The 18458-nt window shown below is 39.2% G+C and overlaps 2 protein-coding genes and 1 long non-coding RNA gene across 4 annotated transcripts in view; 1 reads left to right on the forward strand and 2 right to left on the reverse strand.

The window, feature by feature from the left end:
• Nucleotides 1-18458, reverse strand: part of LOC134754888 (gustatory receptor 5a for trehalose-like) — a 75533-nt gene that overhangs the window by 52368 nt on the left and 4707 nt on the right. The window lies entirely within an intron of this gene.
• LOC134754983 (uncharacterized) lies at nt 3377-3855 on the forward strand. The gene is made up of 2 exons (XR_010129000.1): nt 3377-3713; nt 3745-3855. It is a non-coding gene; the product is annotated as an uncharacterized LOC134754983 (long non-coding RNA).
• LOC134754901 (uncharacterized) lies at nt 15021-16264 on the reverse strand. Its single transcript, XM_063691373.1, has one exon. The coding sequence runs from the start codon at nt 16217-16219 to the stop codon at nt 15125-15127; it is 1095 nt and encodes a 364-aa protein (XP_063547443.1). The 5' UTR covers nt 16220-16264; the 3' UTR covers nt 15021-15124.

Genomic DNA, 18458 nt, shown 5'->3' on the forward strand with positions numbered 1-18458 from the left:
GTCTCGAAATCAGTGACTCGATCGTGAATGAGGCGCCGCCACTCGGGCCGCTGCGCTGCCTTCCGCTCCCAGACCGAGGGTTGTAGTTTGCATCTCTTTATATGTCTTTTCAGAACATCCTTGTATCGCAAGTGCTGGCCACCACTTTTACGCTTACCATTCTGGAGTTCTGAAAAGAAGATGCGCTTCGCCACTCTGTCTTCTGACATCCGAGACACGTGCCCACACCACCGCAGCTGCCGCCTCATCAGATACACCTCAATGCCTCCGACATTTGCGCGCCTCAGGACGTTTGTATTTCTGACCAGGTCCATCCATTTGATGTTCATGATGTCTCGGAGACATTTAAGGTGAATCTGTCGAGTGTACGTATATGCTTACGGTAAAGGACCCATGTCTCAGACGAGTACAGCAGATTCGGCAGCACTGCTGTCATGTAAACACTAATTTTAGTGGAGAGCTTCAGGTCATGAGAGCGAAATACCTTTGGCCGGAGTTTCCCGAACGCCATAGCTGCAGCACCAATTCTTGCATTTATTTCAGCATCCAGGTCGTACTTTGCTGTTATCGTGCTACCAAGATACCTGAACCTCTCCACCTGCTTCAACATCTCGTCACTGATACATACACTCGCATTTGGCGCGTTATCAGGGACGTTAGCCATGACTTCCGTCTTTTTGACATTTATTTTAAGGCCAAATGTAGTGCAAGCATCATGAAGACTTGACATTAACCTTTGCAGACCTTCCGCAGAATTCGAAACAAAAGAGTAGGTGTAGAGGGAGCTATAGATAGAAATAATATAGTTTTTAAATATTTTGTATGTATCTATATGTGTTTATTGCTAATTTAATATTAATAATACATATTATTTAAGCTAGCATATAAAGTTTATAATTCTCCGAATTCAAAATTCTGGGCTAAATCATAGATGCACTCCTTATTTGTCCCTAAAAACTTGACGTTGGCAAAGTGCCCTGGCAGCAAAAGCCATTCTAACAAAAAAAAACATCCATTAAATTTTGGATACATTTACAAAATTAAAAATATTATTATATTCTTTGGATCAAGTGATTAATATATACTCAAAATGAATTTGTAATATTGAAGTGAGTAAAATGTATACCACACGCACCACAATCCTAAATGTCAGGAAGTAAACACGGACATGGCAACATGCCCGACCTGCTCCAAAACGTTCAAAAGCAGAGGTCTAGAACGCCGCATACGCTCCGCTCACAGCTCTCACAGCTCACCTCGACCACAATATTCGTCTTAAGCGCCTCCATTTCAACAACAATTACCAAGATCTCCACTCGAAGAAGCCTTTGGCTGCCCGTACCTCAACGACAGCGATGCGAAAAGCGGCATCTGGCAAACACGGTGGGACAAAGTATTTTACTCACCGCGGCAAGCTTTACGATCTCCCTTCCTCTAGTACCGTTAGCAGGGAATTTATTCACACTTGCCGACGAAATAGAACTGCTAACCAATTCCGTATACCCTCAGAACGGGTACTATTTTTTATCGCAGTCATGCTACAAAGAGACAAGAATGTGAAGAATACAACACAGGACAAAAGAAAGATATAAACCGGTTGCTTGAGCGCCGCTTTAAGTTATGGTCTACGTCTACATCATTATAAGCAGAGGCAGTAACATGATCAGTTGATATTTTTGACAAGCACTCAGTAACTTACAAAAAACCGGCCATGTGCGAGTCGGACTCGCGTTCCGAGGGTTCCGTACATTACACAATTTAAACAATGTATTTTTTATGTGAAACGTGAGACGTGAGTGAAATTCCTTTAAAAACCCGTAGGGGTCGGATCAAAAACGAAGTAATTAAGTCCGACTCACGCTTGACTGCACATTTCTAATAGATTTTCCTGTAATCTATAGGTAAAGAACTATTTTTTGTATTTTTTCAATATTTTAGACAGTACCTAGTTTCGGAGATAAAGGGGGGAATGGTAATTTTTGCCTATTTTCTTGAATAACTTCTAAACTATTTATCCTAAAATTATAGAAAAAATATATTTGAGATTCACACAATAAGCTCTTTCATTTGATATGTAACACAATATTTTTTTTTTCTTTTTTTCTTTTTTTTTCTAATTTTATTGATGATTGTTGTTTGTGTCTGGAGGTAAAGTTAAACACGGTCGCCGGGCAATTATCGGACTGGTTTGAACAAAACGGTCTCATTTTAAACTTAACCAACACCCAATTCATCCAGTTCGATTTGTCCGGACGCAGGCGCCGCCCGCTGCATGTAGGACTCGCCAGCGGCGTCATCGGTCAAGTCAATAGTACCTCTTTCTTGGGCTTTCATATTGACCAAAGCCTGACGTGGGAGAGCCACATCGAATACCTGTGCGGAAAAATAGGAAGTGCTTGTTTCGCCTTAGGTAGGCTGATGACTGTTCTACCGCGACAGGCAGTCCGCAGCTGCTACTATGCCAGCATACAGTCTATTGTCAATATGGGCTTGAGCTTTGGGGACGCACAGCTGATTGGCAGCGTGTTTTCCGGCTCCAAAAACGCGCCGTAAGATCCTTGGCTCGAGTACCATGGCATGAGTCGGCAAAGCCACACTTCACCGCCTTAGGTATCGTCACATTGCCGGGTCTCTTAATACTGCAGACAGCCGTGTACACGCGGGAGAATCTAGATAAATATCCCAGACGGGGTGAAAAAAGCGACCGTGTAACTCGCTACGGTCACAACTTAGCGGCAATGCCACGTAGCCTTGCCAAAACGGCTAAATCTATACAAGTCATGGGCCCCGCTGTCTACAATAACTTAGCAGCATCCATAACTGATGCGCCTAGTCTGGTGAGTTTCAAGGCTAAACTCAAAAATTGGCTTATTGAGCGGGCGTTTTATACCTAGTGTCGAAGAATATCTGACCTCAAAATATGTATAAATAAGTTAATTGTGTAACAAAACTTAATAACGTTAATAATAATAATTAAGTAATAATGCTGTAATAATGCTATAATAATAATAATATGTATATGAGTTATTGTAGACAGCGGGGCCCATGACTTGTATAGATTTAGCCGTTTTGGCAAGGCTACGTGGCATTGCCGCTAAGTTGTGACCGTAGCGAGTTACACGGTCGCTTTTTTCACCCCGTCTGGGATATTTATCTAGATTCTCCCGCGTGTACACGGCTGTCTGCAGTATTAAGAGACCCGGCAATGTGACGATATGCTCCAGAGAGTCGGTCAGGGTCTCCGTCTCCGGCGAGTCTTCGTCGGTCGGAGTGGACCCCAAGGGGACCCGCAGGACTCTCAGCTCTGGCTTGCCTTCATTGGCCGTCCAGAGGGGAGTCGTAAGAGCTATATGCTCCAGGGATGAAAGTGAAAGATGCATAAGACGCGAGTTGGCACAGTGGCTGGTAACAGCCACTGGGTAGAAAGCGGCGCACACCTCTCGACACCCCTGAGCCGCTCACACCGGTGTTGCTCCTGGTTGTCTTTACGACGGCAGTTTCAGGGGCCCATCTAGTCAGCGGCGAGTCACCGCCTGCCTCGATAACGTGTACAGACATTGTTATGGCAGGTGTCCGGACCTCTCAGCAATAGCCCAATCTTTTGACCAGCCAAACTTCAATCCATAAACCGGTATACTGTTCACTTTTTCTACAATAGTCCCAATGCCTGCTGCGACCGGTTCATGGGTGTCTATTGTTGCACCTGTGAACGGGTTCCAGCAGGCATTCTACATGACATTAAAGCTCTCCAAGGGGCCTCTACGTGTTGGATCTATATCCCCACGCAAGCCTATCAAAAGACCGGGATTTATAGGCCCGTGAAATCCAGAAGGAGATACAAATAATAATAATAATTGATTTCATCCATTTATATTTCCGAAATGTACATATGTAAATCTTGACATGTAATTTATATTACCAATAAGGTATGAGTATAAGTATGAGTATGAGTATCTATAGTCTAAAGACAATGTCTTAAAACTAAAAATGGAAAAATAAACCCATTTATAAAAAAAATATAAACAGACTTCAAAAAGGATGAAATAAAATATTATTCTTTTTAGGGTTCCGTGTTATAACATAATCAGTTGTTAACGCATATACTTAATATGCGTTAACAACTGATATGTTTGAAGTCGGTACCAAGCCAAGTAGTAACAATACCAGTCAAAAATAATCAGCTTTATGTCTAAAAACCCCATTACAACTGTACAAATATTATAAACGTGAAAGTAATTCTGTCGGCCTCTTTGTTATCTTTTCATGGCTAAACAACTGAACCGCTTTAGCTGAAATTTGGCATGAAGGTTCCTTGCATTGTTTTATATTTTGAAATGTAGTCCTCTGGATAAGCGACAGAAAATAACTCAGTCCCAATCCCACACTTGCGTGCTATGGACCGTTCAAGAACTAGAAATGAAATGCTCTTCAAGAAATACGACGACAAATAAACGCATTAGATTTACACTAATGTGGCGACAAGCATGGTACAAACTGCGCCAAGAAGGTTCAACCGTGTGTTCTGTTCTGATGTGTGTTCTTAAATACCTACAGAAAGTTCGTTTGTTGTCGTCGTGTAACGTTGCGTCTTACATAGGCGAACACTCGCGAACGCGAAGCGAAGCGACGCGGCGCGGCGCGGCCGGCCCAAGGCGTTCGCGTTCGCAACGAGATCGCCCACGTAGGACTCTTCTATAGGTATCAAAGGATTAAGGCGCCGTGCCGCGCCGCTTCACGCTCGCGTGTTGTTCACCTACGTAGTACGCTACGTTAGGCAATCCAACGTACATACTTATATAGCCGCATCCTTATCGAATTGCACCAAATTCACTATGAATATATGGTTTAAAATATGGCTTGGCACCGACTTCAAACATATCAGTTAGTAACGCATATACTTAAACACGGAACCCTAAAAAGGATAATATTTTATTTCATCCTTTTTGAAGTCGGTTTATTTTTATTTTTATAAAAGTGGTTTACCAAATCAGTCAAATCTGAAAAAATCTAGGGTAAGGGGGCACCCTGGCCTAGAAATGTTTAGGGCACTACATAGCTGACACAACATTAGAGTGTACAATGCCCGACTGTGCAGAATATGCAGAACGCCACACTGCAGCAAATTTGGCTTAATTTTTGAAGGACATAACACGGGAGTGGAACATCGAAAATAAAATCACGGCAGTGGCAAGTGATAACGCAGCCAATAAACACCGCAGCTATCAAAGCAGCAAATTGGCGCCAAAAATCGTGCTTCGCTCACACATTACGAGTAAATCTTTGCTTTCAGAATGCACTGGCCGCAATCGCAGTATTTCATACGAAGTTCACAAGCCCTAGCTAAGTTCAAAGAGCTTCAAAAGCAGTTAGGTGTGCCATTACTTAAATTAAAACAGGACGTGGTCCACCTACGAGATGTTGCGCCGCATGTCACTCACAAGGAATGCCGTCACCGCCACTCTGTGTCTGATCAGGCCTGACTTCATGCTCAGTGATGCCGACTGGATAATAGTGGAAGCAGCGGTGGCAATTCTGGAAACGTTTTATGAAGTCACGATGGAAGTGAGCGCGGGAAAAAACGTGACGTTATCGAGTCATCCCACTGTGCTCAATATTAATCGCAAACGCGAGACAATTATTAAGCGCAGAGCACACAGTGCCTGAAATAAGAAAAACCGGCCAAGTGCGAGTCGGACTCGCGCACGAAGGGTTCCGTACCGTTTCGGGGTTGCAATGCTCTTTAGCTTGTGGCCAGTGCAATGGGCAAGCCTGTTTTAATGCAGCTTCATTGCAAAGCGAACCCGATGAAGAAAGTGCATTTGACCCAGATTTGACAACAGATGATAAAGAAGATGAAAATGAAAATAATTAAACCGTAATTTGTTTTTTTGTAATCTCGTTTTTATTTTTTTATCTCAAATGGTAGGGATATTGATCTTTGTTTCACGGTCATCGACTACTCTTCTAGACGATTGTAACAAATCTCAACTCCATGAGATAGAGTCATTTTATCACAGGAAAATAGGAACTCTATGGCCATCTACGGTTCCCATCAACAGATCAATTCGATGTCATTACATTGTCGGTCTTTTATATTGTATGCCAAATTATACCTCAATCTAAAACCACTAAGTAGGCGAGAAATCGTTGGCAAATTTAGTAGCCAAGTTTCATAGTTACATACGAACAACGAACAGTTAAATAAAAGCTTGTGAAAACATTTTTTTTGTATTATTATTACTTAAAATCTACCTCTTAATACCTAAAGTTAAACGCTATAAAGCTTATTTTCCTAATTAAACATGTGTAAAGGGGTACCCTCTTTATATTAAACTATGTCATAAAATAATTACATATATGCACACAAGCTGTTAACTAATGTCCACAGGAGGGCCTATTTCGTTTTAAAATCTATGTATGATCCACAAATGTCATTTTAACGATTAAAAAACCTTGAAGAATGTATTATTCACAGAGATTACCACTAATCTTGCGTCATAGTGCGTTTGGCTGGCCGCTGCGTCTTCTATGCCGTATATCTTGAAAACGGCTAATCGCATGAAAAAAATTTTGATACCGAACTTGTCGCAAATTATATGTTCAACAATGCTTACCTACATGTAAATTACATGGGAGCTATAGAAATTTTCATATCCGCAAAAAACCGATTTGTATGACATTTGACCTTGAATAACTAATGACGCGCACACGATCTATGCGTCGATTTTTAAGAGAACCTTTAATAAGTCATAACAAAGGTGTATACGAGTTTCTAGCTTATTATCTCTCATTCCGAAGTTAAACCCTTAATTTCACTGGGCCATTCGTTTTATGTCAGGGTAGCGATTGAACTGTTAAACTGCTATCTTCATCGGCGAAAAATTGTGACATGACAATCTGTGCTTTACTCCTTGGCAACTGATTTCCCTGAGTTGCACTTTCTGAGTCCGAATCAAATTCGAAGAATAAGTTTTCCTTATCAACGTTACTAAAGTTTCTCTTTTAGGGTTACCTACTGTTTATATCTCTAATTATTAATGTTTTAAAAACATTTTTTAGCCTCTTGTTCTTCACTGTGAATTAAAGTGAAACATTTAGTTTTAAAACGCGGATATGACATTGCAGCAATCGCTGCAAATTCCCCTTTTCTAGTGCAAGTAAGTATTGAAGAATTCAGCCAACCGACTCCACACTTTCCAAATATGAGGTTGCTATCTCTTTGCAGTAATTCAAAGGCGAGTGGCCTAGTTTTGTCAACTTTTTACGCAATGACAAAAGACAGGGAAGCAAAAGGCCATAGAACATATTTGTTTCCCCCTGCAATATAACGGACGGGAACCGGATAACTATTTACTTACCTTATTTTCCTTATTGTGTTTAGAAAACCTTATAAACATATATGCATGCAGTTTGAGCGAAGTGATGCATTTGCACCATGCATAAACTTTTATAAGTTTTTGTGGCGCATCTTAGCTTTAAGTTCTTTGCATTATGTTTTGTGATATAAATAAATAAATAAATGTCTAACGCCTGAGCCACAGGACCAGAACAGACAATGAATTCCCTTATTATACTCTAATTCAATATCTGCAATAGGATTGTTTAAGCCCAGTGCCATGTGTAGTTGTAGACTTTGGTCACGAATACTTAAAATTTGCCTCATTGCGTCATACAGGCTATTCCACCTAGTGGGACATGGGCTGCTAAGTGTATGTCCCAAAACTTGCTGGATAATTTCGGCAGATTTAGGACGTGCGGCGGCATTCCACAAAGCATTAGATTTAGAAATTGTTTTAAAATGCAAATTTAATAAAGGCGTGTATTTTCCATTTTTGTCAATTTTATTAACAACTTGCTTAGCGTCAGTTGCACACAAATTTAACGTATGAACATTACACCTCAGATGTTGGGGTAACACTGTGACAGACAATTCATCTAACATGACAGATTCGTGATCTTCCTCATCTTCAGAAGAATCATGGTTTTCGATATTAATATCGACACTAAACTCTTTGAAAGATTTCACAAAGTTGCTGCCGTTGTCAGTCACTGTTGCAACGACAGTTCTATGGTCCTATACTATTCAAATATGTACTATTCAAAATGGTGGCAACGCGATTACGTTTTAAATTACTCAGAAAATTTGATGTAGAAGTTAGAGAACCCTTAATATTCACTTCATTCAGTGGTAAACATAACGGTCATAACGTACACGTAGCTTTCACATTTTTCCCATCAGAACTTCCCGAATGATATTTAAAAATCTTGCCGTCTAATATTGCTGAATTGGAGACATGTTGAAAGCCAGAGCTAGAAGACGACATTGCAGCGTTTATGATATTTCAACAATAATTTTCTGATGATTATGAGCAATGTCAGTGTGACGGTTTGACCCGACGTGACATTCTATCTTCTTCTTTTCCTTTGCCTTATCCGACATTAGGTGGGGTCGGCTCTCCTTATCCTTCGGCGCCAAGACGATCTGTCTTGAGTTATCGGGTTGGGTAGTTGGGCTTTTTCCAATAGTTTGGCCATACTCGTCCACCACGTCAGAGGGGGCCTTCCTCTACCTGTTTTGCCTTCTGGCAGAGCAAGAGCTTTTTGCACGACATGGCCGTCGTCTCTCCGCATAACATGGCCGTACCACCTTAGTCGCGTTTCCGTAAGTTTTTCGGAGATGGGAGTGACTTTGAAGCTGCCTCTGATAAGTTCGTTTCGTATCTTATCTATTCTTGTAACTCCACCTGACCATCTAAGCATTTTCATTTCGGCCACATGTAGCTTTTTGACGTGAGTTTCCTTAACCGGCCAGCACTCAGCACCATACAGCATTGCTGGTCTCACCGCTGTTTTGTACATCTTACCCTTTGTACGTATGGGCATTCGTGGATCACAAAGAACTCCGGTGAGTGTCCGCCATTTTTGCCATGCGATATTGATTCTATGGGAAACGTCTACTTCTACCTTCGCGTCATTTGTTATAACCGAACCCAGATATTTAAATTGGCTAACTTTTGGTACTTGTATTCCATCCGGGTAGTAGAGATTGCATCTGTTTGCCACATTGCTATAGTTGCATTCAAGGTGTTCGGTTTTCGATCTACTTACTCGGAGTCCCGCGTTTTCTAAAGTAGTGATCCATTTGGTTAGGGTTATTTGCAGGTCTTCGGCACATTTAGAAACAAGCGCAATGTCGTCGGCATATAGGGGGTTCCCAACAGGAACTGCCTTGTCCTGCTGAATGGGTTTTGTGATATAATCCATAACTATATTAAATAATTGGGGGCTTAGCGCTGATCCCTGGTGGACTCCCACTTCGACCGCGAAATCTTTGCTTAATCCGGTAGGGCTTTTGACTTTCGTGCGGATGTTGGAATATGTGTCCTGAACCAAGCGTATGTAGTCCTCAGGTATTAGATGTTCCCTCATTGATTGCCACACAAGTCTTCTTGGTACCCGATCAAACGCCTTTTCTAGGTCTATGAATATAAAGTGCAAGTCTTCCTTATTTACGCGATGTTTTTCGGTCAGTATTCTCATGGTCTGTATTGCGTCTGTGGTCGATTTTGATGGGGTGAAGCCAAATTGATTCGGTGTAATTACGCAGATGTCCATAAGGCGTTTGTTTAGTATGCGCTCCCACAGTTTAAGAGTATGTGAGGTTAGTTTTATCCCCCTGTAGTTGCAGCAGTGAGTTATGTCCCCTTTGTTCTTGTAAAATGGAATAAGGTAGCTTTGCCGCCAGGCCTCAGGAATAGATTTGTTTTCCAGTATTATGTTGAAAAGTTTAGTGAGCCACTCTATTGCTGATGGTCCCACAGCCTTCCAAAGGTCGGCCGGAATTTCATCAGGGCCTAGCGCTTTTCGATTTTTCATTTTATTGACGGCTTGCTTAACTTCGTGTACAGTTCGGCCCTGGTTTGTGCCACGCATCTTTTGGCATCTTTCTTTGCCTCCTTGTATTTATCTCGGTCGTGTTCCAGTCGAGAGCTTTGCCAGATTTTGAAAAGATCCTTCTTGTTTCTAAGGGCTTCTTTTACTCTATCATTCTATATAAATTTATTATTATAAGCTTACGTCATTAACAAACGAGGTCAGTTATCTTCATCTAGATAATTTATCTTATCTAAATAAAAAAAGTTGTCAACGCACTATTTGTGATTAAATTTATCTTCGAATAAATTTAGCAACGCTAAGCAGTTTTCAGTATATATGCTGCTATATGAAGGGTGTCACATGCGCGTTTCTGACTTATGAAGCAATTGTTTCTACTACAACATAAAATAAAATGTTTTTGTTGGCCAACCAATCACAAAGCAGATGCGACGCAGCACCGTGTTTAAGTAGGCTAATTTGCATTGAATCGAGTCTCCTTAAACTGGAAATATTTTATCGAAATGTATGAAGTTTTATTGAAAAAAAAATTATAAGTGTAATTGGCTAAACCGTATCGATAAAATTCTTAAGCTTGAGTCGGAAGTGCCATAGACTATCCAACGTTGAAAAGAGTAAGGTTGTAGTGTTGCATATGAAGTTGTAATACACAGATTATACTCGACGAGTAGAAAAACGGGCTTATTAATATCATAGTGTTGTGTTTTAAGCAATGTAATGTTGTGTGAAGCAATTGCCAAACAGAAAACAACGATGGTGTATTTAAATACGTACCTACAAAAAAAAAGACTGCGAGTTTCACAACTCTGGTCACACACATTTTGCTTTAGTGTGCTTAATCTAAATCTAAAGATATTTTTTACGTTGAACTCTTACAGGCAGGATACATTTTTATAGTACCTACTTGAGACTCAAATATGAAAAACAGGATATTTTTCAAAGATTTAATTGACCCACTCCACATTCCCTTTTCCAAGTCTGTAACCTTTGTTTCATAACTTCATATATTCGATTGAATGAAATAATCTATTATTTCAGTATATCGCTGCTTATCTAAAAGAACGCTCTATCGCGAAATAGTTCATTTTGCAACTAAGTATACAGCTAGACGCGCAATACGCCAAAGTTTATCGTGAATAAAACTCCCGTGGAGTTACGTTAAAAAATGACCAGATGGCAGCTTTGTGCCGTTATGCCATTGGTCTGATTGTGACGCCATCTTATGAGCGAGACCGGCCGCTGACCATTTGTGCCACGGCTGTCCGCGTCGTTACTGCGTTTGTTTGGTGAATAACGGCTCAACACGAAATAATACACGAGTGGTTATTAATTTTATTGTGCAACAGAGTAGTATTCACAAATCGTTTGACGCAATAGTAAAGAAAATCTGTGCAACAGTGTATCATTTCTCGATAGGACACTGTTCAAGAAAAAGTAAGTACAAATATTTTGCAGTAAAAACAAATGAACTTGTATTAATTAAAATCATAGTTATAGGCGCGGTCGCCATTGCAAAATAATCCCCTTTACTTGATAAAAATAATTAAGTATTGTTATTTAATATGAAATAGTTCACTGTTATTCATAAAATCACATTTAGTTGCCTGACGTAAGACAAATTCAAGAAAGTGATAACTAGCATTTGCATGAATAATACTACTTTTAACTTAGCTGTGGGGCTTGTTTATTATCTACACATAGCTGAAGGTTGACGGAAACATAGACGTCTTTATAGTTTATGTCTTTTTGCATTAAATGGAAGCTTTGTTAACATAATTTTTTGTTCATGCCTGTGTATTCTTCTTTGTACACTGCGTGTCAGTATTTTTATCTAGTCTCGCACGTTTGTAACTTCTACTTTTTTCTTGTTTGTGCCTATTTGGGGGTGTAATCGGGAGTGTTTGTGTTCCAATGATGTCACTCGACCACAAGATGTATTCTCTGAGCGTGCGCGCGTGAAAACGCTGACGCCGATCGCCACATACTTACCTACCTTTTGGCTATAAAATATGTAAGACATCGGGCCGCTTGCATTCGTCCGCGGTCTAAATGTATGGCGGGCTGAATCAGCTCTGAACGTATTGTAGGTACACGTTTGGGGCATTACGTGTAAGTACAATACGTTATTTCAGTGTACAAAACATTAAAATCGTTTGTTTTTCACACATGAACACGCAAACAGGAGAGTTGTTTCAGAATCTTCACATCAATCTGAATATTTGTAATAAAAGACGCTGTACAGAAACGTCTACTACAAACGTCGTAGATGACCGCCATGTAACCGACTATAGTAACTATTCTTCTGACGATAGTGTCAAAGACCCCACTTGGAAATAGCCCACGTCGAGATTCGCTGCGATCTTGTTCGTCGAGTGACAGTGATAACGGTGCCAGTAGACCTCAAAGAAAACGAAAACCTTACACAAATAAAACCTGTAAACTTTTGAGTGAAACACGCATGATTCACAAAACCTCATGGAACTTGTGAACAGGTACAGCCCAAATACAGTTACAGTGGAAACTGGAAAAGAACATAACATGTTGATGTTATGAAATAAAACTATGAAAACGGATTATATCGCGTATATTGAATTTATAATACATCCCGACGTTTCGAACTCTTTACAGCGTTCGTGGTCAACGGGTGACTCACCCGTCACCCGTTGACCACGAACCACGAACGCTGTAAAGAGTTTGAAACGTCGGGATGTATTATAAATTCAATATACGCGATATAATCCGTTTTCATAGTTTTATTTCATGAGTAACTATCGCGGTAACCGAAGACAATATTATGTTGATGTTAATTGGCACTCAGAAATTAGATGCCACAGAAACAGTTTAACAGTCAAAAAACAGCTCCGAAAATTTTACCGATCCCTCTTTCTAGTGTATGTCTGGTTTTATATGAGCACTAAGTAAAAGTAACTGAATAGTAGGGCTCATAAGAACACAAGTAGGTACTATAATAATTATGTTCATGTTCTCGGAAGACCTGAACTCCGCTAGAAGCCCATAACTCGATATTCTAAGCTGAGTGCAATGGGCATCATAAATGCGGCGGCTGCCATCACTGCAAGGAAGGTAGTAGGATCCTCCATCCGCATACTCTCCGACAATAGAGCAGTCTTAAAGGCTCCAAAAAGCCATATAGTTACATCCAAACTTATACACGAATGCCCCGAACGACTAACGGAGGTATGTCATAATAACAATATCACCCTACAATGTATCAAGGAACACAGTAGATCCCGGGCTAACGATGCTGCGCACGAGCTTGCCAGGCAAGGATCGAGTGCGAGAGCGATTGGCCCGGAACCAATTCTCCCGATACTGTTTAGCAAGGTACGCTCAATGCTGCTAGCACGTACAGGGAAACTACACACAGAACACTGGCTAAACCAGACTGATTGCAGACAGGCCAAACAATAAGCCATGCCTGGCATCAACGAAAAAGTCACAAGGGCACTCCTTCAACTAGGTAGGGTCCGACTGAGTATATGGTAACCACTAACCAGTGTCATAACAGGTCATGGACTATTTAACGAACATCTTTTTATAACAGGTGTCACAGACAGTCCCCTATGCAGAGGATGCATGGAGACAGAAGAGACGCCTCTCACGATTTTGGAATGCAGCGTAGTAGCCCATACAGGGCAAAACATCTCGTATCCACGAGAGACCTCCCCGAGGTCCTAGTCAACATCAAAGGTTTGATAGGATTCCTCGAGGAGTTGGGCTGGCAGGACTAGCCCACACCCCTGTCACGCAAAATAGGCGCCAGTCGTCTATTGCGGGAAATCTCCTGAATTACAATACAATACAATTAAGACAATACAATACAATAAATTTATGTTTAAGTAATTTCTGTTTTTTCATTTCTTCATATTATGACAAGTTTAATAAAGATTGTTTTTAAATTTTGTTTACTGTTTAAAAAAAATAATACATTAATTTATATGTAACACAAAAAAATATTACAGTTATGTTTGTAATAATGTTTAGAAAACAAAATATTGCTTTAAATACTATTTAGATTTTTTGTATACTGTTTAAGAAAAAAAAAATTACATTAATTTATAAGACATGTAACACAAAAAATAATACAGTTATGTTTGTAATAATGTTTAGAAAACAAAATATTGCTTTAAATACTATTTAGATTCGTGATAAAGGAGATTATTCTTATGACGCAAGCACTGAAAAGTCATTATAGTTGATAAGTAGAAAACATTTTTTTTATATAAAACGTAATACTACGGTATTGCTCATAAACTTATAGTTACTTTTATAGTTAAAGACGAATATGCCGATATTTGACATAAAAGTAAACCATTTCGTAGAACTATTTTGTGTTGTGTCCATATTGCTCAAAAACACTCGATCATACCTTGAAAATTGCACGTCACAATGCTAAGTATGTTCAAATATTTTTGATTTTGAAGTATAGTTTTTGTTATTTTTATTACTATTTTTGACTTTCCTTGTACTCTATTAAAAAACAAGAAGGAAACAGAAAGAATTTTTGATTTTAGTTTATTACAATAAAAGTTATGGCATGATACATTTTGTTTTTTTTTTCAAACCGCTCTCTTGAAAAAATACGTTTTTTGAAATACTGCGTTATTTTAGATAAGCAGCGATATATCCGCGAATGAGATAGAAAACCAGTACTGATAATAATAGACGGATCTGTTGAGCCACTGAACTTAACTGAACCAGTGAACTAAAAGAGTGAAGTACTTCACAGCGTACGAAAGATGAATATCAATCTTTTCTTTTCAGTGACGCATTTTGCGCATACCTAATGACTACCCCATGACCACCCCTTGACCACCCCAAGGTCAATCCCCCAATGACTACCCCATGGCGAATCCCATAACCACCCCATCGCCAATCCCATGACCACCCCATGGTCAACCCATAACCATCCCATGGCCAATCCCATGACTGCCCCATGGCGAATGCCATGACCACCCCATCGCCTACCCCATGGAAATCCCATGAACGCCCCATGGCTGATGCCATGACCACCCTATGACCATCCCATGGCCAATCCTATGACCACCCCATGGTCAAAATAACATGATCACCCCATGACTACCCCCATGACTTTCTAAACTACAGGGTGTCCGGTGGCAGAATTAGGATTTCAAATTTAAATAATAAAAAAACTACAGAAGATATAAATTTATTTCAATATTTATTACAAAGAAGAGAAGTGCGGGTTTTATTTCTTAAAAATTATTTCGTCTAAATGTTGACCGTGACGTCGGACACACTCTTGGAATCTGACCTCAGTATTTCGCGCCACTCGATGGAGAAGTGACGCCGGGATGCCATTAACTTCGCGAACGATATTTTCTTTTAGTGCTGAGATGGTCGCTGGGTTTGTTTCATAGACTTTACTTTTGAGGTACCCCCACAGAAAAAAGTCCATGGGGGTGAGATCCGGCGACCTGGGTGGCCAGAGGATGTCACCGAAACGGCTAATCAGTTTTTTAGGAAAGAAATCACGAAGAAGCGCCATGGTCTCTCTAGCAGTGTGAGGTGTGGCGCCATCTTGCTGAAACCATGTGTGTGAACTGTAGGCAGGATGTTCTCTTATTGTTGGCAGAAAATAATCTTTAAGCATGAGCCGATAAGAAACACCGTTCACAGTAATGGCTTGCCCTCGATCATTTTCAAAAAAATAGGGCCCGATTATTCTTCCACTTGATAATGCACACCAAACCGTAACTTTGGGACTGTGAAGTGGCTGTTGATGTTTTAAACGTAGATTCTGTCCTTTTGGTGACCAATAACGGCAATTTTGTTTGTAAACACAGCCATTTAAATGAAAATGGGCTTCGTCGCTCCAAAAGATTGTGTTTACTGTATGAAATCGTTGCAACATTGTCTCGCAGACACTTTTACGCAAATTGTAATCGTTGGGCTTAAGCGCTTGCACAATTTGAATTTTGAAAGGGTGAAATTTAAGGTCCTTTTTCAATATTTCGTGCACAATCGTTTTAGGGAGCCCTAGCGCAGCCGCCCTCTTACGCACGGACTGACGAGGATTATCGCGCAAACTGTTCGCGACCAGTTCGATGTTGTCATCAGTCCTCGAAGATCGGCTGGGTCTCGGCCGCGGATTGTTTACTGCTGAACTTGTTGTCCTGAACCTCCGCACCCACAATCGAATCAAATCTTCGTTTGGCGCATCACGTAAACGTCGAATATTGTAATGCGAACAAAATCTTCGACGAGCAACAGCACAAGAATCGTTAGCTTTAAAATACGCTTCGATTGCGAACGCACGTTGTTCACCCGTCCACTGCGACATCGTGACTGTGTAACCCGCACGAATAACGAATCGAACGCGACCCCCCGCCCATCCCTCCGCTAAACGGTATTAGAACAATTCGAAATTTAAATGCTAATTCTGCCACCGGACACCCTGTACCAATGAGAAGTAAAGTAGGTGGCTATGGCTCTCTTCAATCCTATTCAGACTACATTTAAATTCTATTAGAATTGAATACGACTCAATTTCTATCCCTGGATTTCAAAAATAATATTTCATCGTTTTTAGAAATATGGGTGCACACATCATACTACATCACACACACTCATTCAGAACTACGGGCATATTTTTGAGGTTATACCCATATTTTCACACTTGTACATTGTTTTAGGGGTAATAAAGGATTTACGGGTCGTATGTTACGGGTCGGGTATGTTTTTTTGCTTCATTGATACGTCAGTTCAGTTATAATACCTATTGATGGTACCTGCAAGATCCCATATTCAATAAAGTATAAATCAAACTTGAAAATCCCGGAAATGTACAAGGAAATTGTTACCTAAATGTTATTTCTGCGCGAATCCGCAGACGATTCTTTAAATGATTTTTCGAGTCACAATATTTGTTAGGTATTGTTTAGGCTCAATAGTCAACTGAGAGCAATTATAGGTTCATCATTTCCGATTGTATGTCCATCTGTCCATGTCCGTCCGAGATGAATGACTGCTAATTTATACTAAAACGCTGAAATTGGGCTCTGGTACAATGTGGACACTGAAAGCTTTTAGAATAGAGAAAACTGTTGTAGAAACAATTAGGCAGACTTTCTAAATACGAGTATTTTGAAGTCGATTTTAGAAAAATTGGTTAAAAGCCGTTTAGTTAATTACCTGGAGCATCACAGTTTCTTATTAGTGTTAGCGTTTTGAAAAAAAAATTTGACCAAGTATTGAAAATATTATACAGCCATTGGACAAAGCTGAAATGTACATATGCATTACGGTATTTAGAATCAGTATACCAAGTATCATAACAACCGGTGTAGCGGTTACGGAGAAATTAACAAACTACGATTTTTTACTTTGGAGCAGCAGCTGAGGTAATAACCTAGTATGAAACCTTCTTTGACCTTATTGATTATCTTATTCAGACATTAATAAGATTCTGACGTATGACAAATGTCATCACTGCCGCACATTTTCGAATAAGTTGTCAAAAACACTGCCAATGATTAATACAGCATGTTTCTTTTTGTTGTCGATCATTGGAATTAATTTTTGATTGAAAATTTATTTTTTTATCCTTTGTTCTAATTAAAAAAATATTAACATTAGAGCATTCCTGAGAAATAACCCTAAGTGGGATTTCAGGGTTTGTCCAATGGCTAAGGTCACCCTGTATAATTGTTATCTACTGACAAAGCCCTTTCTTTTTATACCCCACATGGTGTTTTCAGTAAAAAAAAATAGTATTTTAGTAGTCTACTGTATAAGAAAATGGTACGGTTTTTCAACTTGATGTACTTTTGATATTTTTAGATATATTTGGTTAATTATTTTTAGACATTATATAGAGGATATTCACAGTTATTTGGTATACAATTTGGAATAATTCATTCAGTCATTTTCAATTTCGAGCAATTCAAAGTCAACTCTGTATTGTGAAATTTTTGAACGTTTTCTAATAATTTGTTAGACCAAGTAGTGATAATGTTATAGTATGTTATATATTTGTGATCTACTCACAAAGCTCGTTCATTTGGTACGCCACATGGTATGTTTATTTTTAAGCTAGGAACTTGAAACTTTAAAAAAAGGTATTATATTAAAAAACAAGAAAACTAATTTCAGCGTTTATAACAATTCATCCCCCAAGGTGGTGAAAAAGAGGTTGTAAGTTTGTATATAAATCAAATATTTTTGTAAATGCGGGACTTAAATCTTTGTATAAAGGCATTAATAATATGCCTTATTAGAATACAAGAAAAATAATTTCAGCGTTTTTAAAAATTCACCCTAATTAATTAATTAGATTAATTAATCTTAATTATTCATTTAATTTAATTTAATTTATTTGATTTAATTTAATGTAATTTAGTATAATTTATTAAATTATTTATAATACAATCAGAATTAAACATATTCTATAAAATTATAAACTGAAATAAATGTCATATACTAAGAAAAAATGACCAAGGCCTCCTTTTTTCTCTTAGTATATGACATTTATTTCAGTTTATAATTTATATGGTAGTGTTTCTACTTAAAATAAAAAACAA

Source organism: Cydia strobilella, chromosome Z, assembly GCF_947568885.1.
Source record: "Cydia strobilella chromosome Z, ilCydStro3.1, whole genome shotgun sequence".
Lineage (NCBI taxonomy): Eukaryota > Metazoa > Arthropoda > Insecta > Lepidoptera > Tortricidae > Cydia > Cydia strobilella.

What these genes read in the sequence shown, in the direction of transcription:
- LOC134754901 (XM_063691373.1), bottom strand. Translation starts at nt 16,219, where the DNA reads ATGTCGCAGTGGACGGGTGAACAACGTGCGTTCGCAATCGAAGCGTAT.